At 38.9% G+C, this 26,327-nt stretch overlaps 1 protein-coding gene across 2 annotated transcripts in view; it reads left to right on the forward strand.

Annotated features, from left to right (window-relative positions):
• Nucleotides 1–26,327, forward strand: part of ITPR2 (inositol 1,4,5-trisphosphate receptor type 2) — a 497,678-nt gene that overhangs the window by 94,730 nt on the left and 376,621 nt on the right. For both annotated transcript variants that reach the window (XM_032347608.1, XM_032347610.1), the window contains exons 6-10: nucleotides 6,243–6,341; nucleotides 6,618–6,701; nucleotides 7,002–7,148; nucleotides 12,001–12,096; nucleotides 26,201–26,245. In XM_032347608.1, the coding sequence (XP_032203499.1) occupies nucleotides 6,243–6,341; nucleotides 6,618–6,701; nucleotides 7,002–7,148; nucleotides 12,001–12,096; nucleotides 26,201–26,245 (471 nt within the window). The remainder of the gene's footprint in view (nucleotides 1–6,242; nucleotides 6,342–6,617; nucleotides 6,702–7,001; nucleotides 7,149–12,000; nucleotides 12,097–26,200; nucleotides 26,246–26,327) is intronic.

Raw genomic sequence — 26,327 nt, forward strand, 5'->3', positions numbered from 1 at the left:
CTTTCCTAATCTGAAGGGAGCATGGTTGTAAGGAGAGAAAGCTATGCTTAGGGAATGTTGTTTATCCCTTTGAATTAATAGAGAGTAACAGTGACTTACGATGATATTTCATTTACTGGCTCTATCTTCAGCTATTTATGGTCTATACATCTTAAAGATGTATGAAGTATGAGGAGCTATATAGATGGGCACTTGCTTATTGATGACAATATTTAAAATATGTTTGGGAATACATATATGTTGTATCATGTAAATTTTAGTAGTTGCTCAAGCATTTCCCACTAGTTTATAGAGTAGGGAACATAAAAATTATGTGAAATGATTCAATAGGGTCAATTGTTGGATATTTTTGTTTGTAATAAAGTAGCTAGTGACAATTCCTAGCACATGAGAAATGCTCAATAAATACTGAATAACTTTTGTAAGTAGAATACCTTACAAGTGTTGGGTCAGGTGTCAAGAAAAAGAGTTGAGATTTAAAAAAACTTAACCTTATACATTCAAAGCAATATAAAAATATAATTATTCTGATGGGTTTCTTAATACTTGGATTACATTTCAAATATGTTTTGGATATTTCTTGTCCTAGAAATACCCTCTTTTATAGTGAATCTCTATTTTCAGTGAATTTTGAAATACAAATTCAATTCCACAGGATGCAAGCTTCATGGTTTAATTTGGTTAATAAATGATCTGATGATATCTTCCTTAGGTAAGGTTTGGGAGATGCATGGCATGCAGGAATGTAAGGCACCTTAAGTCTTGTGTTGGATTCCTTAAAAAAAAAAAAAAAAAAGTCCTACTTGTTTATTTTTTGGCATCAAGTGACGTGTGCTCTGAGCATGATCTATATGTTAATTTCAGTAGGTAGTTAATTACAATCAACTCTCAATTATTTAGGGACTGATTATGCAGTTTAAGAACACCCCATGTCTTCTGGTGCCCTTTCTTGGAAATGATTGGATAAATTAGGGCCTTTCGATTAGCTGTGGATTTTATAAATTCATTCTATTTGTTTATTTATTTATATATTCTAGTCCTTTCCCTGTATCCAAAGGCCCTTACAGGATCCACTGAGAGTTGAATGTAATGAACTATTTCAAATAATTAGTTGTACTGGGGTGGGGGGAACCTCCTGCCCAAGCATTCCGTCTTGGTAAAATGGACAGTGTAATTGTGAAGTGCAATATAGAAACCCTCCTTCCGTAGATGTGTTCCATAAAGCATGGCTACAACAAGCTTCCACATTGCTTTTTGCTGGAACAGCTCACTGTTGTCGCTCACCATTGTGTAGCTGTTGTATGGGATTAAGATTGCTGCGAAAACATAAGCACACCCACATCCACCTGTTTGCCATACAAATAATTGTATTGTAGTGCTCCTTTTCTTCTCTAGGATTGGTTGGCATTCCCTAGCAATAAGTATCATTCTAAAATTCTAAAATGTATTTTATTGAGGGCAGTTGGAAATACTGTCACTTCATAACAAGTGATTTAATTACTACTCATTTTCTTGAAAAGCATATTAAGCTAGGAAGAGGAAATTGTAAGGTTCAAAGGATTTTTAAAATTACATGTTACTATTAAGCAATTAGTAAGTTGAGATTCAGGTTGTGAGTATCCAATAAGATGTTTAGTGACTGAAATGAAATGTTAAGAATGAGGCTGATGAAAGTTTGGGGAGAAAAATGCTCATAGCCGCAAAAATCTGTGGGTTCTACTATTTATAGAATGATGAGTTGGATAGTTTTTGGGGAAAAATAGATTCAGGGATCCCTCAACATTTTGGCTGTAAGGAGGATCTTGTTTGCTGTTGTGTAGTTAGAAAGTCATTGGGGATAGCAGAGTACATAAATATTTCATTTTCATTTATTTTCCCATGATTGAGTGGTTAATTTTTCATTTTCAACTTTGATCTGAGAAGACATGAGTTTTTTACCTTGAGAGTAGATTTTAAAAAGGAGAAGAGCCCAGATAGTCTTTCAGTGAAGAGAAAAATTCAACTCTTGGACAAAGAGCCTCTTCAAACAGCAAGTAGATTTTATAATTTTGCAAAACTGGATCTCTTAGAATTCTAGTGAAGGCAGGACTAGATCCCTGCTGCATTGGTTTCTACTGCAATGCCACGCCAAGTGTCACTTCCAAAGAAGGGTAGCTGCCAGTGGTGTTATTTTGCTCTGTATTTCCAGTAAAATCTCAGCTTGGATCTTCATGGCTGTTGCATAGAATCAACAGAAGTGCTTTTGGAATTGGAATTCTTTTTTAAAAGATTTTTTATTTTTTTAAAGATTTTATTATTTATTTGACAGATAGAGAGATCACAAGTAGGCAGAGAGGCAGGAGAGAGAGAGAGGAGGAAGCAGGCTCCCCGCTGAGCTGAGAGCCTGATGTGGGGCTCGATCCCAGGACCCTGAGATTATGACGTGAGCCGATGTCAGAGGCTTTAACCCACTGAGCCACCCAGGTGCCCCTTTAAAATATTTTTTTATTTGTTTATTTGACCGACAGAAATCACAAGTAGGCAGAGGCAGGCAGAGAGAGAGAGAGAGAGAGGAAGAAGCAGACTCCCTGCTGAGCAGAGAGCCCGATGCCAGGCTTGATCCCAGGACCCTGGGACCGTGACCCGAGCTGAAGGCAGAGGCTTTAACCTACTGAGCCACCTAGGTGCCCTGGAATTGGGATTTTTAAAAGATGTTTGTGTACTAGGGTGAGTGTGATGTGGCAGAAAATGATGACACCCTTAAGTTCCTTATTAAATACACAGCTTCTCAGAAGGTATCAGACCACATCAGTGGACTAGTCCCAGGCTTTATGCTTCAGAGCATATTATCAAGTTTGATATGTACCAAGTTGTCTAATTACATGTGAATTCCCTGAGAACAGGGACTATTTGTCACACTTTTGTATTCTTTTTGCACTCATCTGTTCTTTTTATTTCTTTTGATTAGCATCTGGTCCATTGCATGTACAAGATTTTTTTTTTTTTCCACCTTGGTTAGTCCAAGTAACCATTGTCAAGAATAAGACTGAAGACTTGGAAATGAGTGAATTAATGTTAGATTCTCTTTGTTATTACTGTTTTTATGAACCCTTGCTGTTTAGAGCATTTTGGCTATATGGCTGATCTCTTAAAAATATATAGTAGAAGACTTTCTGGGTGGTGTTTTGAAATAAATATTACATATGGATTGACCCAAAGCTTACAGAAAACTATAAGAAAATAGTAAATAAGGGCGCCTGGGTGGCTCAGTGGGTTAAGCCGCTGCCTTCGGCTCAGGTCATGATCTCAGGGTCCTGGGATCGAGGCCCGCATCGGGCTCTCTGCTCAGCAGGGAGCCTGCTTCCCTCTCTCTCTCTCTGCCTGCCTCTCCATCTACTTGTGATTTCTCTCTGTCAAATAAATAAATAAAAATATTTAAAAAAAAAAAAAAAAAAAAAAGAAAATAGTAAATAAGAAAAGAAATAACAAAAGAAATAAGAAATAAGAAAATTGATTGAGATCAATGGATATAGGTGCAAACAAAAATATTCTTTTAATTGGAAGGACATAGCTAGAATATATCATTATATTTAGCAGTTCATTGACCAATGTTTATCTGATGCAAATAAGAAAGACATTGTAGACCAGATCCAGTTGTTCTTTAAGAACTTGGAATATCGGGTATAGCACCGGCAGGATGTGTATTAAGTCCCAGTATTCATAGTACAGATGGCTGCGTGTATTTCCTTCTGGCCCTGAGAGTCGGAGCTACCGTGGTGTCATGTGCAGTGGTATCAAGTGTGTGTGTGTGTGTGTGTGTGTGTGTGTGTGTGTATGTACGTGTTTTGGAAGGGGATGTTGGACGTATGTTTATGTCACATTGACTTTTATATGTTTCTGCTTATACTTAATTTTTAAAAAATACTTAACCCATTTTGGTTCAAAGATAGAAAACAATATAAAGATACATTGCTTAAAGTCTCTTAACCTTTTTTCCGGCTCCCCAGTGTCTTCTGTCCCCTATACCACAGTAAACTTCTAGAAAGATTTCTGGTGCTTGTACTCTTCCTCCCTCTCTCCCCCATCCTTTTTTTTAACGCAAAGAGAGCCCAGCTCTGTCCCCTCCCCCTCTCCCTTCACATTGTTTTTTTACGGTATTCCCTTATCTGTGCATAGAGAGCTACTATGATGGCTTTGCTGAGTCCCAGCACCAGCATCCGACTGATGATGGACTTGAAAAGCAGGTGATGAATAGAGACCAATCCTGTGAGCGGTAGAAGCTACTTCTGCAAACCTAAGAACAACTTCCCTTGCTTGAATAGTGAGCTTGAGGCTTCTTTATCATAGTTTGTGACAACAGAACTATGTGTGAATGTAGACTCCCATATATAACCCATAAAAGCTTAATTTAAATTGGAAATATGAAATTATGTTCCTGAAAGCCTTGGTCTAGGTTAAGATACAGGGAGGAGAAGTTTTGTTTATTTTTATTTTCTGAGTCCTAATTTGTTTTTTCAGTTATCTGTCCAACTAATATAGTATAATACTCGGTAAGAAATATGCAAAGAGACATATTAGTTTTCATTTCTGAGATGGTGAGCAGTTCTATGTGAGAATTGAGCATATAGGTCTTTTGGTAATAAGTCTTTTTTCAAAAAGATTATTTACTTATTTATTTGTTGGAGAGAGAGAAAGAAAGAGAGGGAGAGAGGGAATAAAAAGAAGAGCAGAGGGGGAGGGACAGGCAGCCTCTCCACTCAGGATGGAGCCCAATGTAGGACTCAATCCTAGGATCTCGAGATCATGACCTGAGCTGAAATCAAGAGTCAAAGGCTTAAGTGACTGAGCCACTCAGGCGCCCCATACAGTACTAATTCTTCTAATGGATTGTAACAAGAGAAACTCTAGGAACTCTAAAATTAAACTGCTTATTATTATCATTAAGAAAGCAGAACTTTGGGGCGCCTGGGTGGCTCAGTCAGTTAACCATCTGCCTTTGGCTCAAGTCATGAGCTCAGAGTCCTGGGATCGAGTGCTGCATCGGGAGCCTGCTCGGTGGGGAGGCTGCTTCTCCCTCTGACTGTTGCTCCCCTTGCTTGTGTTCTCTCTTTCTCCGACAAATAAATAAATAAAATCTTTGGGAAAAAAAAGCATAACTTCATTTCCCACAATTTGAGTTATGAATAGAAATTCTTAAAGATAAATTGGACGTTGTTAATGATAACATAAATGAAAAAAATCAACTTAGATTTAATTCTCTAGATCATTTCTCCCAAAACCAACTAAAAATTTTTTTATATATGTTTTCTTTATTTTTTTCAGTAATCTCTACTCTCCTGAGATCAAGAGTTGCAGATTCTACTGACTGAGCCAGCCGGGCGTCCCCTAATTAAAAAAACAAAAAAATATTAATTCATCTTAAATTTTTTTTAAATTTTATTAAACTTTTTATTTTAATTCCAGTATAGTTAATATATAGTGCTATATTGGTACCAAGTGTACCATTGTGTAAAACATACACAACTTTTAAAAATTATTGTTCCAACTTAAATTTTAAGGCATTTCGATTTTAGAGAATATTTAATGAAAAGGTGGGCTTATGACTGAAAACTAGCAAGATAAATGTTTTTACCTTAAACATTTTTTTTAAAAATTTCATACTGAACCCCAAAGTTTAAAGAACATTTGGATGTGAAAGATAAGAGTGAACCAGATGCTTAAGGACCAAACAATAAGCATATTTCTACAAGGTCATACCTAATTGTGCACTTCCTGAATCCAGATGACATTAGGATGTTTAATGTATTTCTGGGATGATGGGACATTTCAAATTTAACAGACTTGTTTTTAATCCCACAGATAACAGAAATGAGTAACGCTTTCTGCTTGCACTTAATGTGCTTCTAATATGTAGGCAGATTGATGTGGCAGGTGCTCTGCTGTGCTCACGGCATAAGATCCAGTGTGGAGGGGAGACATCCTCTTTATCAGCATTAAAAAAGTTCTTACCGAAATGGGAGACTGAGAAAAGGGCCCGCATGAGCTTTATGAATCCAGGCTGATAAGTACTCTGGAACATAATGACATGATCATTTACCAGAAAATATTTTACTCTAAGAGAAAAAGAATTGAACTAATATTTGTGCAGAAGCCAGACCAGGTGTTGCGTCAGTAACTGGACTTCCCTGCAGTTATTTCTAGCTTCAGATGTGGTACCACAGTTCTGCCCAGTGTCTCAGTTGCAACTTATTTCTAATTCCTAGATTGTGGTGGGTGATAAAGTTGTTCTGATGCCCGTGAACGCGGGACAGCCGCTGCACGCCAGCAACATAGAGCTTCTCGATAATCGAGGGTGCAAGGAGGTGAGTTCGGGAGGAAAAAAAACGGGTTTGTCTATTTTTATCATGAGAGGAAGAGAAGTCATACAGCTTCATTCGTTGTTTTCATGAATGTAATTGTGCTAATTAATATTCCTAAGATCTGGGTAGGTGGTGATTGCTATTTTTGCGTAGTATTTGTGTTGAGGTGCCTATCTTATTGGCCACAGTTATCTTTTTTCTCTTTTTTACTAGTTGGAGGAAGAATTTCTGGTACAAATGGAGCTGCAGTTTTATAATTTAACATTTCTTCATTAATAGGTGAATGCTGTTAATTGCAACACTAGCTGGAAAATCACTTTATTCATGAAATACAGTTCCTATCGAGAGGATGTACTAAAAGGAGTAAGTATGTGCTACGTGGAACATTTGCTTGAAGAATGGAAGGTTGTCTTCCTGAACTTCTGGATGTAAAACCTGTGTATTCACTAGTATTCATAGTTCAGGAGATGTTTATAAACCTTGATAGTCACTACAGTGTTTCACTGAGTTTTCTTCTCTATAGTTTGACATGTGTACATAATCATTAAAAGCCAAGTAAGTAGTAGAAGGGCCCAGAGTATCAAAACCAGGAGACATCTGCTTCTTATGTGTATTTGTTCTGACTTTTCTTGGAAATACATTGTTCTCTTCCTGTTTTCCTAGGGTGATGTTGTTAGACTGTTTCATGCAGAACAAGAGAAGTTTCTGACTTGTGATGAATATGAGAAGAAACAGCACATTTTCCTTCGGACAACCTTGCGTCAATCAGCCACTTCTGCTACCAGTTCTAAAGCGCTCTGGGAAATAGAGGTATGCAAATAATGTTTGGATTTTAATAAGTATTTATATAAAAAGACAAGGTTACTAAGCTGATTATTTTATTGTTATAGACATCATTTATGATAAATCCATAAAATAGTAATATTTGTGGACTAACTTGTACCTCTTCATTACTGTGATGAATTTGAAATGTTGCTACTTCCTTTTCCTATACTCTCTGGGGCATCTCTTTTCCTGTCCCCTCTCTCTCTTCTCTCATCTATTAACGGAATGGAAAGATGCTGCCTTTTTAAAACCCATTGTGAACTGTTGTCAACACTGATCTGACCTCAAGTGATGTGCCTCAGATGGCATTGGAGTTATGATGGAACTTTCGCTCACTTCCGGTATCAGAACTACACAGTCACTGAGAAGAACATTTGTTTCTTCTGGAGATGCCACTTTTATTGGCTGAAGAGACCCATAGTTGAGAATTCATCCATCCTTTAAAAAGTTTTTCTTAAATGTTGCCAATATGGAAGAGTAATTAAGAAAATGTAAGGTGTGGATTTTTCTTTTCTTTTCAAAAGATTTTATTTATTTATTTGACAGATAGAGATCACAAGTAGGCAAAGAGGCAGGCAGAGAGAGAGAGAGAGAGAGAGGAGGAAGCAGGCTCCCTGCTGAGCAGAGAGTATGTGGGGCTCGATCCCAGGACCCTGGGATCATGACCCGAGCCAAAGGCAGAGGCTTTAACCCACTGAGCCACCCAGGTGCCCTGTAAAGTGTGGGTTTTTCTTTAAGGTGTCTTACTATACGATGAAGGAGATAAGAGAGACATAATTACCTGTGAACAAGCCAACATACGACGCATTCCATTCTGATTTAATGGACACCCAGACTTACATCTGTGGTTCTCAACCATTTTAAACCCATCACTTCCCCTTTATAGCATGTACTTTGTGATCCTTCCTTAGTTTTTTAAAATGAAATTTGTAGGTAATATTATTTATAGATTTACATGAGTAAAAATTAATAATATCCCTAAATTACAATTTAGAAAACATGAAAGGAAAATAATTTATAATAAATAATTGATAATAAAAACAATATGTATTTCAATATGTAAATAATTATTCTAGTAGATATAATATCTGTACCCACCTTGAATGAATACATTTGGATTTGAAAGGCAAGGTAGAAAATGAGGATCAGAAGACATTCTATGCAGGGGCACCTACGTGGCTCAGTCAGTAAAGCATCTGCTTTCAGCTCAGATCATGATTCTGGGGTCCTGGGATGGAGTCCCTTCGTGGGCTCTCTGCCCAGCCAGGAGCCTGCTTCTACCTTTCCCTCTACCTCTGCCTCTGCTGCTCCCCCTGCTTGTCTCTCTCTCTCAATTAAATAAAAAAATCTTAAAAAAAAAAAAAAAAGACCTTCTATACAAGTACAGGAAAATGAAAGAACAGGGGTAAATATGGGCTTGTAAATATCTCATGATCTCGTGTTAGGGGAAGTAATAACAGAACGCACTTATTTGTACATGATTTTAAAAAAGAAGGAAATAAACATTAATATAGGGATAACAACACAAATTACAGACTCTTGAAACAGAAAATGAGGAAGTATGATGTTTATGCCAATGAGCTGAGCCTTAGTTATAAATGTAATATCAGAATGATTCTCTAAATTATGACATGGTTTAGAATAGAGATGAACTAGTACAAAAAGCATATTTTCTAACTTGAAACCCTAGTACATATTGAGGCATACTTTCAGTCTCTAGCATTCAGAAGAGACCTTATCCTTCAAGAGGATAGGTTTACAGGGAGTTGAGAAAATCTTAGCAAAAACCACCATCACCAAAACTACATGATATTCTTCTAAGAAATCTACCTGACAATGTCTCTTATCAGGGTGAAAGATAACCGGCAGCTCCCAAATAAATACATAATTAAAATATGTATTTTTCACACCATAGATTTCTTATCATTGTGCTCTAAAGAATTAAAGAAATACAGGGAGAGCAATAATATGAGGTATAATTTTAAAGCTTTCTTAATGAAATATAGTCATAAAAAAGTCCTATAGTGACTTCCCTATACAGTGAGTTCCCCTTATTTCCTATGTCTCTGCCTACATGGTATTTGGCTCTAAGTCTTTTAAAGGAATTGCGAGTCTTCTCTCTTATATATTTACTATTAGTTTTATAGATTTTGCTGTAACTGTATCACTGTGTTGTCATCCTTTCCAACAAGGCAGTCGAAAATACTGTAACTACTACAGCCCACCAAGCAGTCATCATGGAGAGAATGAATCCATTATTTAATAATTCTGAAATAATGTCTCGAATTCATTTAAGCTTCCCTCTCTGTAGTGGATTTCCCTTCAATTATTGGACTTTTCATCTGACTTGTTATGAAAACTTTTTAATACGATTATATGTGAAAGTGTTACCAGTTTATATTTGTGGATGGTTCATTTGTGCAGGAGGCTTGAATGAGGTGGGACATTTCTCTACTGTGTGCAGTATCAGCCAGTGTGGTCGAGGCGAAGAGATATTTGGTGTAGCAAATTAGGTTTCAATGTTACTGGAAGGACCAGACAGGGAAAACCAGGGTAGGGAATGCAGTCTTTTTCTTCCTTTTCTTCCTTCCTTCCTTCCTTCCTTTCTTTCTTTCTTTTTAAAGATTTTATTTATTTACCTGACAGAGAGAGAGATCACAAGCAGGCAGAGAAGCAGGCAGAGGGGGAGGGGGAGAGCAGGCTCCCCACTGAGCAGAGAGCCCGATGAGGGGCTCGATCCCAGGACCCTGAGACTGTGACCTGAGCCAAAGGCAGAGGCCCAATCTGCTGAGCCACCCAGGGGACAGTCTTATTGGAAGATCAGGCAAGGCTGAAGGTCTCACTGCTCCTCCTCTGAGCCCTCAGACCTCTCCCCCCTTGCTTCAGGAGGCTGCCCGAGGCACCTGCCACCCCTTTACTAGAACCTGAAGAGGAAGCGTTCTTTACTTTTCTCTGCTTTCCATCCTAATGGAAGGACCCAGAACCCTGCTGCTGAGGCTTCCCACCCCAGGATACAGAGAGAGGAGCACTTGGAGGGGTGGGTGGGTCCTGAGTGCCACAGACAACGTCCAGCCTGGGCTCGATCTCCTGTGACCTGCAGCATATATGGTATTTTAGCCAATACCCCATAATGCCCGTAGCATCCCTCTTAAATCACTGTGATGGATGAAAACACCCTCCTTTCTGTATGTCCAGTTGTCCCCTAGTGAGTTGTACCGACATTGCTAGATCAACTATTGTCTCGGATAGTTCTTAGTCTGGGACCCTGGGGAGCTTCTGGTTCTGTGTGAACTTCTAGCAGCTGTACACAAAATGTGTGTGCGTGTACGTGAGACAACCAATAGATTTGATCAGTGTGTCAGAGGTATCTGTGCCTTTGCCAAAAGTGTTCAAGGGTAGCTGGTGTGATTAGCAAAAGATTTGTGGAAGAAGTTTGATTTGAGAACTTAGAACTTAGCCTTGGAAGATGGGTAGGGTTTTGGCCACAGGATTTTTTTTTTTTTTTTTTAAAGACCTCATCCACTTTGAAGTATTTTCCTAATTATTACATTATTTGATTTTTTTTTTAAAGATTTTATTTTATTTATTTGTCAGAGAGAGAGAAAGAGCACAGGCAGAGTGGCAGGCAGAGTCAGAGGGAGAGGCAGGCTCCCTGCGGGGCAAGGAGCCCGATGCGGGACTCGATCCCAGGACGCTGGGATCATGACCTGAGCCGAAGGCAGCTGCTTAACCAACTGAGCCACCCAGGCGTCCCAGGGTAGGGGAAGACCTAGAAGCTAGAGTCTAGCAAAAGCATTAGAAAGTTTATATGTAGTAGCACACAGAATTTGAGGCTGGGGCAGGAGTCCAACTGGGGGTGGGGGTCAGCATTAGCAAAAAGAAGGTAACCTGTTGGGGGAGAATAATAAAAAAAATTCTCCTAGTACTTAATCTTCAAAACAATTAAAAATCATTTTGCATGTGACGAAACTGGCTTGCAGATGTCAAATTACTTGCCATGATCATACCATAGGAATTGGCGGAGCTGGGACTCAAACACAGTCATCTTCAGACAGTAAAATGTTGGCTTTGCTGCTGCCCCAAGCCACTTGCTTCAGAGCCTCTCCTTTTACTCTCAGTGAGCCTTGTGGCTCAGCATCTGGGGCAAGGCCACTTCCAAGGACAGGTATCAAAGGCCAGGGTATTATTAAAAAAGCACTTGTGGAAAGGGCCAATAATTAAGTTCATTGAGAGCTCCAGGCCTTGGCATTTGTGGTTCCCTGTCTGGAATGCTATCGTCCGATCTCTACGTGACTGTTCGTTCTTATCCTGCAGATTTCAGCTCACATGTCATGTCAGAGTGGTCTGGCCTAATCACCACATCTCAAGAAGCCTTCCCTAGTTACTCAGTCACTTGCTCTGTTTATTTCCTCGTGGCACTTGCCGAATCTTATTTAGTGAAAGCTCTAGTCTTCTCCATTGCTGTGACCCCGTTGCCTAGAAGAAGGTGTAGAGTAAGCTTTTAATATGATTTGCTGAGTGAATATTTGAGGGACCGATGGGAGAGAATCCCTCAGCATTTCCAGTTTGGGCCTGGGAAGCCTGTCTCTTGGAGTAAGACTGTATTTACACATTTAAGGCCTGAGCATCACGTGTGCACACACTGAGTGAACTTACGTCTCTTTACTCCTTTGTGGGGGATTTTGTTTTTCTGCCATATCGTCCTCTCAGGCAAACATATATTGGATTTGACAAGGGAGCCTTAACAGGCAAACGCTTTGTATGAACTGTTGGCACTGGCTTGCCAGCAGCATGAGTATCTTTGAGACTTTATTGTCGTTGCTCTTTTTTTCTGTAGGTCGTTCACCATGACCCGTGCCGTGGGGGTGCTGGACAATGGAACAGCTTGTTCAGATTTAAACACCTTGCAACTGGGAACTATTTAGCTGCAGAGGTAAGACTGATGGATACAGTGCTATTACATCTCTGTCTCTGAAATAGTGAAATAAGCAATTGGGTTCTCCAAAAGAAGCTGTATTCGTAGGAACAGTCATTATGCAAAATTTGATTATTGTCTTTCATGATCTGGATTGGCATATAAATTATTCTTAAAGTGTGAATATTAATCGAAGCACTGCAATAATTTTTGTGTTAAAAATTTAGACAACAAGGGGCCCTCTGTGGCTCAGTCGGTTAAATGTCTGACTTGTGATTTCTGCTCAGATCATGACCTTAGGGTCTTGGAACTGGCTCTGCATTGGGCTCTGTGCTCAGCCCCAAGTCTCCTTGAGATCCTTTCTCTCCCTTGGCCCCTCTCCACATTCATGGGCATGCTGTCTATCTCTAAAATAAATAAATGAACCTTAAAAGAAATGAAAACAACAGTAACAACAGAGCACTGGTGCTTGGTTTACTTTAAGGTCAAGTGCCATAGAGTATCTGATTTGCATAATGTATGCTGTTTGTTCTAGACTTTTTTATTTAGCTTCGATCTTGCAGAATGTCTGCCTTGGAGACATGATCAACTCATTGTTGGTGTAGTAGAGCCTTGATAGTTTCAGTCATCTTCACTGAGCCTGGTTTCACTAGTGGATGACTTTTATTGTTCAAACCATTGGAGAGGAAAGGCGTTTCTTCCTGAGGCACTGAACTGTCCTAATACTGTTAATAAAAATGGTCAAAACAAATAAAGGTCTTTTCTTTCTCCACTAAAAGCATGTTGACAATCAGGTAGCTACGACGTAACAGCATAGAAGTTTTACAAATGACTTAATTAAAGTTTGGTTATCCAATGTAAAAATAATTTTGAAAATATTTGTTTTTTAGATGGATGAAAATACACATTCATTCTACTCTCCTCAACTCTGTTTCTGTTTTTCAATTGAAGGTTTCCTCTGGGATTCAAAACCAGAATTGGCCTTAGGATTTTTAGTATCCTTATCTGAGTTACGGTTTTGGATGTCAGGGAGGATAAGGAACTGGGGGGGCAGAAGTGATGAGAAAGAGGTGTGGGAAACAGGATGTTTCTGTTAACAGGCTGAGCCCTGAGTACTCAACACCATTACCCTTTATATCCTATTAACCTGCGATAATTGTCTTCATAGTGCTTACCACTGTCTGACTCATTGTACATCTTATTTTCTCAACATTCTCTGTCAGAATGTATGCTCTCTGAAGGCAGGGATTCTTTTTGTTTTTGTTTTTGTTTTATATCACACTGTGTCCCCAGCATGTAGGGCAGTGCCTGGTACTTACAAGAGTTGATGAATATTTTTTGAATGAATGAATGAGTATATAGAACCCATTCAGGCTTCTGTAAGCTTAGAGGATGGGAAGAAGACTTTGGGATTTGTATCTGAGTGGCATTTGGAGCCATGTTTGGGCAAATTAGTCTCTCTAAGATCCAGTTTCTTCCTCTGGAAAATGGGGATAATCACAATATTTATATAATACGAGTATTAGGAAAATTAAATGAGGTGAAATGCTTGGCATGGCATGTGGGCCATGGTAAGCCTCCAGGAAGTGACGCTGGCATGGTTATATTTATTATGAGAAATAGGGACTACTCTTACTTTTATAAATATCTGACTTATTATTTATGAATCTGTTCAAATAAATGAAATATAGCCTTGTAATTTATGGCCTGTTTACATCATGAGTGTTTTGAGGTAACTTTTTTTGAAAAATAACACTTTGATGCAAAATTAAGCCGGAGATTCTTGTCTAAAATAAGAGAAGTCTATTTTATGTGGTGTAAAAGATAAGAAATTAGTATCAAAATTCTCTTGAATCTTTTATTAGTGACTCACCCTTAATTTACTTTAATCAATGGCTGTTTTAACTACTGACATTCTATAGAAAACCAACATGATTATACATTATGAGTTTCTTAGTTAATTTCTGCAATTAAAACTTTATCATTGACACATTCAAATGACTGAATTATTAAGAATTAAATTGTTTATTAACTTTAATGAAGATCTAAGACCTGAATATATAAAGGAATTTATTAAAAATTGAGAAATAGAAAGTAGCTCATTCCTTGAAAAGACTTTGAAAGACTCTATTCTGTCTTTAGAGACTATAACTTTAAATGCCAGATGCTATTTTGTCCATTAAAAAGTCTGGTGTACTTGGAGGAGCTCTTCTTTGACCTTTAATACTTGCGATAACATCTTTTTTTATGGCAAGGTGAGAGAAGGAGAATTAAGCATTAAATCATCTCTGAAAATGGAAAGCTAGGAATTTATTTTCTACTGGTTTTAACTAGTAAAATAGAATGGATACTTCTGTGTAGTGTTCTACCATCAAAAGAGAAATCTTAGCCTCAAAATACTGGCATCCATAGGTTAGGGTTTTATATTTCATTTGTTGCCTAAGGTCCAGTAAGATCCTGGTATAGTCACATCACAGGATGTGTGTGTCCTACTGGTGTGAAAGTGTTTACAGGTGTGGCAAAATCAGTAACTGTCGTTGTCATGTGGTAAAAGATTGCTATCCAGTTCTAGTTCTGCAATAGGTGAAATTAGCCTCTGACAACAGTTAAAACACAATGCTTATCCTTTTATTATTTTGCTTTTTAAAAATGTCTAGGTCTTTAATTTCAACTCATTCCCAACAATTGGATCTGCAACTTCTTAGCTTTATTTATTTTCTCATATTATATACTTATTCAAAGGAGAGAAAAGGCTCCATGGCTTTTATTTTACTTTTTTTGTTTTATCTTTAATATCTAGATGCTTCTTAAAAAAATAAGACACACATTGTAGGAAGCTGAAAATGCAAGAGTTGGGAATAATTATTTTTGGAATTCAGAGCAGCGGCAGACACCCTCCTTCAGATTTCACATCATCTTTAGTATATGCTTTTTAAGTGATTGATAAGTGCAGAGCATGATGGAGAATGCTGCAGGGAGAGAAGGAAGCAGGGCGGTGAGTCTCTGCTATCAAAGAGCTGACCTGGTTTGGAAGTGGAAGACGGTCTACAGTGAATGGCCACGGGATGGTCAGCGGTAGGATCATGTCAGACTGATTCTGTGTTCAGGGGGAGCTAGGTCAGCAGGAAATTAGCCAAAGAAGACTCTTGCTTGTGGTGAACTTGTCCCTGGTTCTCCAAGAAAGGAATAAACGCAGGTGGGTAGAGAAACAAAAGGACAACCAGTGTAGAAGTTGCCACGAAGACACAGACAGGGTTGTAGAATGTCCACATCACAGGCAGACAATGAAAAAAGGGCAGCCTGGCTCAAGGAAAGGGGGTCTTTTTTTTTTTTTTTAAGGAAAGGAGTTCTAAAAGGAATTACTGAGTGACAGATCCCTTTGCTTAAAGATTTAGGTTGAAAGGTTTGGGTTTGATCTAATCCGTAGGAGGAATAAGGTTTGAAGTAGTTACCTTTGGGACTGAGGCTGGATGGGTATTTGTAAACATTTGGTAGACACCGGTGATGTCCCTAGAAAATCTAACTTCTGTCCTTGAGGAGCTCTCAGTACAGTGTGATAAGTGTAGTATAGCAATAGGAACAGTGATGTGCTTATGGGGCGGCATTAGGTGTCTGGAGGCACAAGGAATGGTCAGGAGGCTGGAGGAGGTGCTGCTTGGTGGATGGGTAAGGCAGGTGTGTGTGAGGGGGAGAGCACATGTTCAGGCAGTGAGGACGGCATTTACAAAGGGAAGGAGGTGTGTGCTGTTGTACAAACTAGTTTCATGTGGCTAATATACATGTGGATCACACAGAGGCTGTGTGTGAGATTGGGAGTGGTGCTGGAAGGTGGCAGGGGAGTAGTAGGGCCAGACATGTAGGGCAGCTGGTTTTTTTAGGCCATATTGTTAAACTAAGGAGAATTGGTTTTATTTTTAAAGCATAAAGAGCAGCGTTCTAAATAAATTTGTGTTTAAGGACAACCACTCTAGAATTGCCTTGGCATATGTTGGTTCTTTTAATTAAAATAAATACCATTAAAATGAAAAAGTCAGTTTGTCAGTTACACTAGCCACATCTCAAGTGGCTCAGTACCTTCAGGGTGTTGGAGGGTGCAGATACGGAACATTTCCATCAGCACCAGGAAAGTTCCAGTAGACAGAGCTGCTCTGGAGCCTTAGCAACTGGAAGGGATTGCCTCTGAGATGGGGAGCCCGGAGAGGAGATAGAGGTCCGATACCTTCAGGGAATGTTGAGGATTTGAACTGAGGGAGTGGCATTGGTCATGGCAAGAAGGGAAGACATTTTTCAGACATGGAAGCAAAAGAGTCGTAATCCATAGAATGTTTTAGGTGAAAGAGTTGGAGGATTCTGGCTTTGGAGAACTGGTGATGTCATTCACCAATTCAGGGAAAATGGGAAGGGGTGCAGCACGGATGAGGCAATAATCCATTCAGTTTTGACTCCGTTTGATTGGAGGTGCTATAAAATGCCCAGGTGAAAATGCCTGATAGGCACAGGGTTCGCATCTTCTAGAAGTTTGGGGATTGGCTCAACTGACAAGCATCAGCACGGAGGAGATCATCAGGCATTATGAGGAGAGTGAGAAGGTGTTTGATGCTGAAACTGTGGGGAACATCATCTTCCAAGGGTGGATGACAGACGGGGAGCCTGAGAAGTCAGAGAAACCGCTAGAAAATCCGATGGGTTGAGTCACAAATGTCAAGCAAGGGAGGACAGAGTTTCAAAAAGGAGAGAGTGCTACCCGAAAGGTCTGGAACACACTGTATTTATGGCATTTGGCAAGAACACAGTCATTTGTGATTGAGAGCATTTTTCGTGGAAACCAGAATCCAGAGGGCAGAGGAATGACAAGGAAGCCAGGAAGCAGAAATAAGGGTGGACTGACTTTTCATATCAGGGCTTTGAAGGAGCAGAAACAGTAATAAAGGGAAAACAGTCCTATTAGATAGGTTTTTAAAGGTATATTTAAAAAAATATATATAAGATGAGAACAGAGCCGTTTTTGCCTTAAAGGGAAGTTCCTGTCAGAAGACCAGGATCTGGCTGTGCATTACCCTTTTCCCTCAGCCTTTCCATTCTCAGCACACATACTGATAATTTGAAATATTATTTTAATGTGCCTGAGGCATTTCTGGTAAATTGGATTATGTAATTCTTGAATTGCCTTTGAGGGTATGGTGCTTATATTGGCCAGTGTGGCAAAGAGAACCTAGTGTAGTGGGGGAAAAAAATCCCACGTATACTGCTCACAATCTATCTGACCTAAAGCAAATATTTAACTTCTCTGAACCTCAGATCCCTTGTGTGTAAAGAAGATGATAGTATATATTACATGGGATTATTTTGGAATTAGGGAAGATACGGAGTGTTCAACACCTCGCACATAAAATATATTCAGTAATTCTGAAGTCCCCTCACTTCCATTGAGAAGGGGACAAAAAATGTGGAGTCGCGTTGTTTATTATTACTTTCACTGCTTCTACTGTTATTATGGTTACAGTTTTTATCCAGCACTGGTATTTTTTGGCAAGCCAGGTAACTGAAGGCGGTGGGGGGTTGGAATTCAGGGGTTCATCACTGGTTACCTTGTACATGGGAGATATATTCAGTAAATACTAGATAATCTAATGGATGAATCAGGGAGAGAGCCTGAGGCTGTAAATCCAATCCTTTTACTTTATAGAAAAGGAAACAGGTTCAGAGAGGTGATTCACTTTGTCCAAAGTTCAAACACAAGGTAAGGACAGTCGGGTTCAATGGCAGGCTTGTGTCGCTTTATCTACCCCAGTGGTTCTTAGCCTGGGGTGATCCTGTTGCCCAGGGGCTATATGACCAGGTCTGGGGGCATTTTTAATGTCAGAACTGGGGAGAGGGAGCTACTGGCATCTGGTGGATAGAGGCCAGGGGTGCAGAGAAACATCCAAGCACAGGACACGGGACAGCCACTACAACAAAGAATGGTCTGACCCAAAATGCTGGTAGTGCTGATATCGAGAAACCCTGACTCATGTTACACCAACATGGCAACACTCATTTACTGACTGTGTACTAGGTGGAAGCATCATTTTGATTTCATGGAAGCAACGGAGTTGTGAAGAGGTGATACCGTGAAGATAACCAAGGTGATGAACACTTGGTCCTTGTCCTTTGGGAGTTTGCAGTGTAGAGAAGGACATTCATTTAGGCACTGGGACATCTCCTTTGCAATGATTTCCAGCATGCGTGCATATCTGAGAGCACCAATTTTGTGTAATGTTTAAATTATGGCCATGTTAAAGCTCACAGTGAGTTTAAAGGGCTGCGATCTTAAATCTAAGCACAAAGGAGAAAAGAAACCCTCAAAATTTTACTTATACATATACTTCTTAAACATGATATTCTAATTTAACTCGTACTTACAGGGAGGCCAAGTTTTCCAGAAAACTGTAATGAGACTATTGTTTGTGGAGAAATGAAGGGGACACTATCCAAAGGAAATTAGACTGTTTCATATGCTGATGCTTCTGTAGTCTAATTATAGAGACAAAGCACGTAAATGGCAAGCTATTTAAGAATAGCACTATAAATATAGTGCCATTTTGTTTTAGGGAATTCAGAATTCATTTTGGAGAAATATACAGTGCTAGAAGCTCATGGACAAAACGTGGAAAAAAAGTATTTAATTGTGAATTAGAGAACGAAGCCATTTGTGGCTTTGTCAGATAATGCCTTCCAGAACACTTACAGTGCCTTATGGTTAAGCTGTCTTCTGTGATGTCAGTTTCCTTGGGCCATACAAGGGAGAAGGTACCATAAGGGGAAGGAGCGCAAACAGCCATGAATTTTTGCCTTTTATACACTGCAGGGTTGTAAGTGCACTCATGGCCATTTACCCTGGATCTTTTACTTGTATTGCTGTACTGGGGCAGGAGAATTCACAGCCATATCAATGGGAGGGACAGGACTTTTATCACATTTTGAAGGGGATAATACAGGAATCTCAGGAAACCATTCTTCTCTAGTCATGGGAGCAATTCTAAATCAAGTATCACAGTTTCTGATCTACTACTTCTACATTTTCTTTCTTGGGATATTATTAAAGCCATAGGATCCTTCCCAGAGCAAGATAGATCGAATAGTGCAAGTAATTTTATTTGTTAAAGATATCATTACCCTTTCAAAGCCAACGAGCTTATTTGTAGATGGGCCAGACGTCCACCAGATGGCAGTAAACACTTATTTCCTAACGATGCAATGGATTTTGGATTTAATTAATTAGTTAAAAACTTTGTACTCAAGAACCTGTACATTGGTATAGAATCCTCTGAATATTAGGTTTATAGTTTTGAATACCTCTGTGTTTAGTTTTCCATGCACTATATCAGCCATAGTTGGTGGTTTGTATGTTTGCGTATACATATATATAAATAAATATGATGGAAGAATACACAAACCAGGCCTTCCACACACACACATAAATGTTATATATCAAAATATGAATTGCGCTGGCACATATAAGCACTTAATAAAGGTTATTTTTTACCTTCTTTTTTTTTCTAGAGTTGTCGGTCAGAATAATAGATTGTCTCTGAAATGTCAGGCATTGGAGACAAGAACATATACATATATAATTATTTGAAAAAATATACAAGTGATGATTTTAATGTTATATATCATAAAAATTGATCAAAACACATTTCCTCATAAAAACCAACATTTTTGTTTTAAGAAAATGAGCCTATATTGTGGACTTGGGAGGGGTCTGTCTGCTTCTTACTATTGTGTTAGGTGAAAGTTGTACTTGTCTTTCATTTGATTGTGGCACAATCATGGTTTTCACTGCCTAACTATTTAGGGTATTTCTCTGTGCCTCTCTCTTTCTTTGCCACTTCTCTCTTCTGGCTTGTGACATTCTCTCCTTGACTTCTTCCTTTGGCCCTTCAAATGAGGGCTCCCTTCAGGAGTTTGTACTGGGTCTTTGGTCTTCATAGTCTCCCTGTTATTCACCCCCTCGGCTGCAGTGGGCCAGGAATTTGATCTCAGATATCCCACTGCCATTGCAACTCAATAAATATGTCTATGATTGAATCTTTTCTCTATCAAACAGTGCATTTTCTTAGTGAAATGTTGAAAACCTGCATCGTGGCAAACATACTTTTCTGTCTCAGTTTACACATTCTAATTCTACTGACTGTGTCTCCATGCCATCTTCTGCATTGGCTTTTTCCTTTATTCGGCATGATTATTTTTGTCAGGGCTCTGCTGCCTTCCTAGAACCAACTCTCTTGGTTTCTTTGCCTCTTTCATCCCTTTTCTCCATCTCCTACTAACTATGGCCAGTTGAGGATTTTTTTAATGTAGTGTTTTTGCAAATGCTTCCCCAGTGATATTCAAAATCTTTCTGAAAATGTAAACCCATTAGTTTATGACTTAAAAGACCCATTGGTCTGGGCTGACTTGGATCCACCTTGGATCACACCCCTCCTCTTTATGGAGGCAGGAGGGATGTAACATGGTATTGTAACCAAAGGATGGAGTTTTGGAATCATAGGATCTGTGCTTCTGAGTGACCCTACCACTCACCAGTGGTATGACTTTGTACAGAAGACTTCACTTGATGTGCCCCAGGGGCCTCATCTATAAAGTGGGGTGAAGAATCCCTCCTACGAGGGGGTGCCTGGGTGGCTCAGATGGTTGTGCGTCCAACTTGGATTTTGGCTCAGGTCATGATCTCAGCGTTTGTGAGATCGAGCCCCGAGTGGAGCCCCATACTCCAAGCTCAGCAGGGGGAGTCTTCTTGAGATTTTTTCTCTCCCTCTGCCCCCCAGCCCCATGGGCTGGCTCTTTCTTTCTCTAAAACAAATAAATAGACTTTTTTTTTTTTTTTTTTAAAGAAAGGTATCCCTTCTAATAGGACTGTAAGGGGAAATGAATTAACCTTTAAAAGCATATAAAAATATTCCATAAATGATGTTAATGGGTCTTTTCTGAACACGTGTCATTTTCTCATCTCTGTGCTGCCTATGTCCTTCCCCCGCACTGCCTGTGTCCTTTCTTTACTCTTTTCTTTCTCTGCCAGTTATGATTCTACCCATTCTTTAAGGCTTATCTCAGATGCTACCTTCTCCATTAACAATTCTTTTCTAAAAAATATTTTACTTATTTATTTGAGAGAGAGAGCATGAGGCGGGGTGGAGCAGCCGAGGGAGGAGGTGGGGCTCGATGTGGGGCTCGATCCCAGGACCCTGAGATCATGACCTGAGCTGAAGGCAGACACTTAACTGACTGAGACACCCAGGCGCCCCTCCATGAATAATTCTTGGCTAAATTTGCCCACCACAGATCCCTCCTTCCTCTGACCTGTATTATTTATAAATTATTCATTCTTGTCTTATATCTCTTGTCACATTCTATTTTGTATTACAGCTAACTGTATTTATGTCTTATTTTCCTTCCTAGATTGTACTGTCTCATGGTCAGGGACCATATTCTCTTCATCTTTGCTAAAATACCATATGCCACAATGCTTTGCCCATTATAGATGTTCTATTAATATTTATTGAATAAATGATTGAAGAGCATATTTGGTCTCTCAAAGGGAAAAAAGTTCTCTCTCTAATGCCAGATTTATAATTTATTTTTTAACATAAGGAAATATTTCCTTTAAAGTCCTGAAAGATTCAGGAATCTTCACATGCCCATGTCTTTTTTCCCTTTCTTTAGAAATAATATTTTTTTTGGCTCACCCTTAGTCTAATTACTTTAATAATTACTGCCCTCATATTCAGAGGAGGAAAGCAGCAGTATAATTAAAACATACATGAAAGCATATATTTATGTGGTCTTCAATTAATATTGGTGAATTTATATAGGCATAGATTATTTGGGTGGCTTCTCCCCTTCCTCCTTCTTCCCCTCCTCTTCTTCTTCTTTCTCTTTGTTATTATTATCACTTTAATGAATTTACTTAAGCAGTAACTCCACATTAATCATTTAAAAAAACCCCACGTTACAGCCAGAGAGACACAAGATGAGGCAAAGTCTTAACTGATCAGCACCATCTTTAGTCTTATTGCCAAAGACATGAATATATAAAATTTGATGAAATATAATTAGTATGATTAAGCTTTGGTCATAGACTTTTCTCATTGAACAGATGAGGACTCTGAGTTCCAAGGTTAGGTGACCTTTCCTGAAGCTCATGGGTATCTCCTCCCAGGGCAGAGCCTGGAGTCCAGTTCCCAGACTTCTCTTAGGGATTGAATTTAGGGATTGAGATGAGTAACCCAAGAGGGTGAAATATATGAAGACAGAATTTCAGAAAGTAATGTCTTTGGGATGGAACATAACTTACATTTCAGAGGGCATACATGATTTTGTGTTTGACCAAGGTATGTTAATTCCTGTTCCTTTACACATTTTAGGTAGGACACATCATGGTTTCCAGCACGGGTTCCCTTCACAGTGTCTGTGGCCAACTACTCAAATGCTTATTGAATGAATGCTTTGACCATGAGATATATCTTTGGCTAAACATGCTACATATATTTTGGAAATAATTTAACTATAATTTTAGTATGGCTATTTTTTTTAATTTGAAAAAAAATCTGAATTGTTCAAATTGAAAACAAATTTAAAAATGCGAACCAGTAATGCTTGCCTAAAATAGCTAGATAAACCCCTCCTGGGCACTGTGCTGGAACTGTCATGACTTCTAAAGAAAAGTGTGTCTTCTTGTGTTTGATTCATCAGTACATGAGAAGCCAGTTAATTCCCTATCTTTTTGGCTTTCTGCCTTTCACTGTTGGATTCCAAAAGCAAGAATAAGCCGGTTTTGGAATTAATTCTTTTATTTGTCATTCAAGGGAACTTAAGGAGCCTGAGATACATATCTCTAAAGAAAAAGTCCTGCCTCAAATCTGCCTAGTTTCTGGCCTAACACTAAGGGGCAACTTGTAACTGGATTCCCCTTTTCTTGCCCCCTCCCCTGCCTTCCTTTGTTAGTCAGTTTAACTGAGACTGGCATGCGACTCTTGGGCTGGGTTCTCTGCTTTCTTTCCACTCCTCTCCCCGGTACCTCTTTTTTCTCCCCCAGTTTCTGATTTGTTTAGCCACAATTTAGTTTTATCTGACTTTCAAATTGGTGTAAATGGAGTCATACAGTGTCTGGCTTTTCTACCTACAGTATCTTTAAAAATTAGTATATAACTGACATATAACCTTTTATTAGTTTAGATGTACAACATAATGATTTGGTATGTGTCTATATTGTGAAATGATTACCGCAGTTAAGTCTGCCTAACGGCCATCACCACACATCCTTATTGCATGAGAACTTTTAAGATCTACTCTTTTGGCAGCGTTCAAACATGCAGTACAGTATTGTTAACTATAACCGCCATGATGGGCATTGATTGTATCCTCAGGACATATTTTCTTCTAACTTGAGTTAGTACCTTTTGACCACCTTTACCTATTGCGCTCATGCCCCATCTCCCACCTCTGGGAACCCAGCACTCTGTTCTCTGTATCTCTGAGCTCAGTTTGTTTTCGATTCCACAAATAAATGAGATCTTACGGTAGTTGTTTTTCTCTTTTTTCAGATAGCACAGGGTTGTTAAGGTCCATCCATATCGTGGCAAATGACAGCATTTCATTCTTTTTTATCGCTGAACAGTATTCCATTGTCTGTGTCTTTGAGACCCAGCCTTTTTGCCATATCAGTAGCTCATCGTGTTTATTACTGAGTAGTCCTCCATTGTTTGAAAATGCCACACTTGATTTATCCGTTCTCCTGTTACATGGTAAGCATTTTTGTCTAAATCTAATTTCTGGCTCTATTTTATGTCCCTATCATTGTTTTCCCTTTTGTCTCCTCTGCTCATTGTCCTCAAATGAATGTGTCAGTCCGTTTTAGTGGATTTTCCTGGGGTATGGTCACCTCTGCATACACAGTTCTTCAGCTGGGCAAAGCTTTATTTTCTATTATCTTTGATCATTGCTTGTATCCCACTAATTTTCTCTTCCTTTTCAGTACACCTGTTGTCCATCAATTGATAGGCCCTTCTCTGGTCCTCCCAGGACTACTTGCTTTTTCCTAATTTTTATTTCTTCATACGTTTCCTCTATATTGAGGGATGGCTGTTCCATTTTTTTTTTTTTTTTATGCTCTGCATCGCTCATTACCTGCAGCATCAACTGTGCTTTTATTGCTGCCAAAATGGAGTTTAATTTTGTATTTGCGTTTTCATTTTTAGTGAAATCCTTCTTTTTATAATTCTTTATATTTGTATATTATTATTTATGTCATTTGTATTATGTTTTCAGCTGTTCATTTTATTCTGTTGTCCTTACCTAGAGGAAATGTTTACTTACACTTTCTTGAATATGCCAACCATTTCCTGAAAGTTGATTTTGCATCCTACCAGAGAAGATATTCAGAAAGACTCTGGGAAAATAATGTCCCCTCATAACATGGTTTTTAATCGGTCTCATGTTGTTTTTTCTTTTCCTTCCTTCCTTACTATCCCCAGACAAGGGGGCTCTGTGCAGAACCAGATGGGTTGAGTGGATGGTCATTTTGTTCTATTTTTAAAAAATTCTTGATCCTTTTTCTCAGTCGTTAGCCGGAGGGCTACACTGCCGTTGTAGGTCTTAGGTCCAGCACATGGTGACTCTGCCTACCTGGGCTCTACGGTCCTTGCCTCTCTCTCCTACCCCTTTGCTATTTCTACAATGTCAGGCAGTGTAATTCCCCCATACAAAGCCACTCTTCTTGCTCTTTCTTTCTTCAGGAAGTGTTCTTCGAAAGCCCTCTGCTATCATCTGCCCCCTTGACTCTCTGCCTATTTGTTTTCTAAGATTTGTCACATTTCTCTGGTCATGAGAGGACAGAGGTAGCAGGGACAGTGAATGGGAGTCCTGGGGAGACAGGTTTTTGCTTAGTCTAACAAGGGCTCCTCAGCGGTACACACTTCTGTGTGGGGTTTTGGTGTCTGAGTGAATGGACAAACAGCGGCAGCCATAGCAAGTATCCTGTGTTCACAAGGCTGTTAGCTTGAAGTGAGGTGGAGTGAGCTGAGTCCTCAGAGAAAACCTTGGGGACGTGTCTGCTTCTCCCTCAGCACCAGCTGCTTTGTGAAAGACCGCCAATTCATTGTAGATTTGGGAGTAGGTTGTTTTTCAGTCTTAGTTTTGAATGAAATTCAGGCCTTTTTTTTTTTTTTGCTCTGTTTTGCCTTTGATCCTTTTCAGCTCCTTTGCTGATATTTAATAATAAGTTGTGAGAACATTCCTCGGAGCTACTAGCCAAGTGCCATTCTGAGGAAGACTCTTGACCTTACATTTTAAATGGTGACTTTAATGCCTGGGGTCACATGTTACAGACACCAACTGATTCATGTTCAAATAGTTAAAATCAAGTGAACAACTCATTATTTAGAGAAAAAAACACCTTATAAGTCTGTTGTTTTACAAATTATGAACTAGTTGTTTCAGTACAACACAGACATTTTTTGGGACTGTGTCATCGGACGGGAGTCGGGAGGTATGCATTCTGGCCAGCTGGAAATGTGTGGGCCGACACTCGGCATATCCGGAACTCATCTATCTTTGTTGACCCCTAACACCCACACAACACTCATGCACTAACCTTCATATCTGATATATATATATCCGGTATATAGCTCTTTTTTTGCTCAATATTCTCTTCTTGTGTATATAGCCTGTGGAACATGATACTGAATCATTGTCACTAAGACTTTCCTTTGGTCTAATTCTAAAAAAAATTGAGTTATTGGTTAAAGGCAGATTTTGTGGTGAGCAAGATGATGAATTCTCTTGAAGGCTTTCTTGGAGGATGCGAGATTGTCAGCTCTTAACTTGTTCAAAGATGTCAACTATTCTAATGTAAACAAAAGCCATAGACATGACATTTTAGCTCATGTCTCCTGCCACTAGAGTTTGAAGGTGATATTTTAAATTGTAATATTTTAGTAATGGTTTCTTTCTTAGTTTTTTTTATATTGAATTTAGTTAAGGATACAATAGTGAAATGAATTAAAGATCATTGATCTTGTTAATTTGCTTTTCATAAAGATTAAAAACTGTTTTTTTAATTTTTAATTTTTAATTTTTTTAGCTTAATCCTGATTATCGAGATGCTCAAAATGAAGGAAAAAATATGGTGAGTGAAATTGTTTTTTTTCCCTCCAAAATTCCAAATATATTGTTTATATTTTATATGAACAAATTGAGAAGTTAATAGA

Source organism: Mustela erminea, chromosome 6, assembly GCF_009829155.1.
Source record: "Mustela erminea isolate mMusErm1 chromosome 6, mMusErm1.Pri, whole genome shotgun sequence".
Lineage (NCBI taxonomy): Eukaryota > Metazoa > Chordata > Mammalia > Carnivora > Mustelidae > Mustela > Mustela erminea.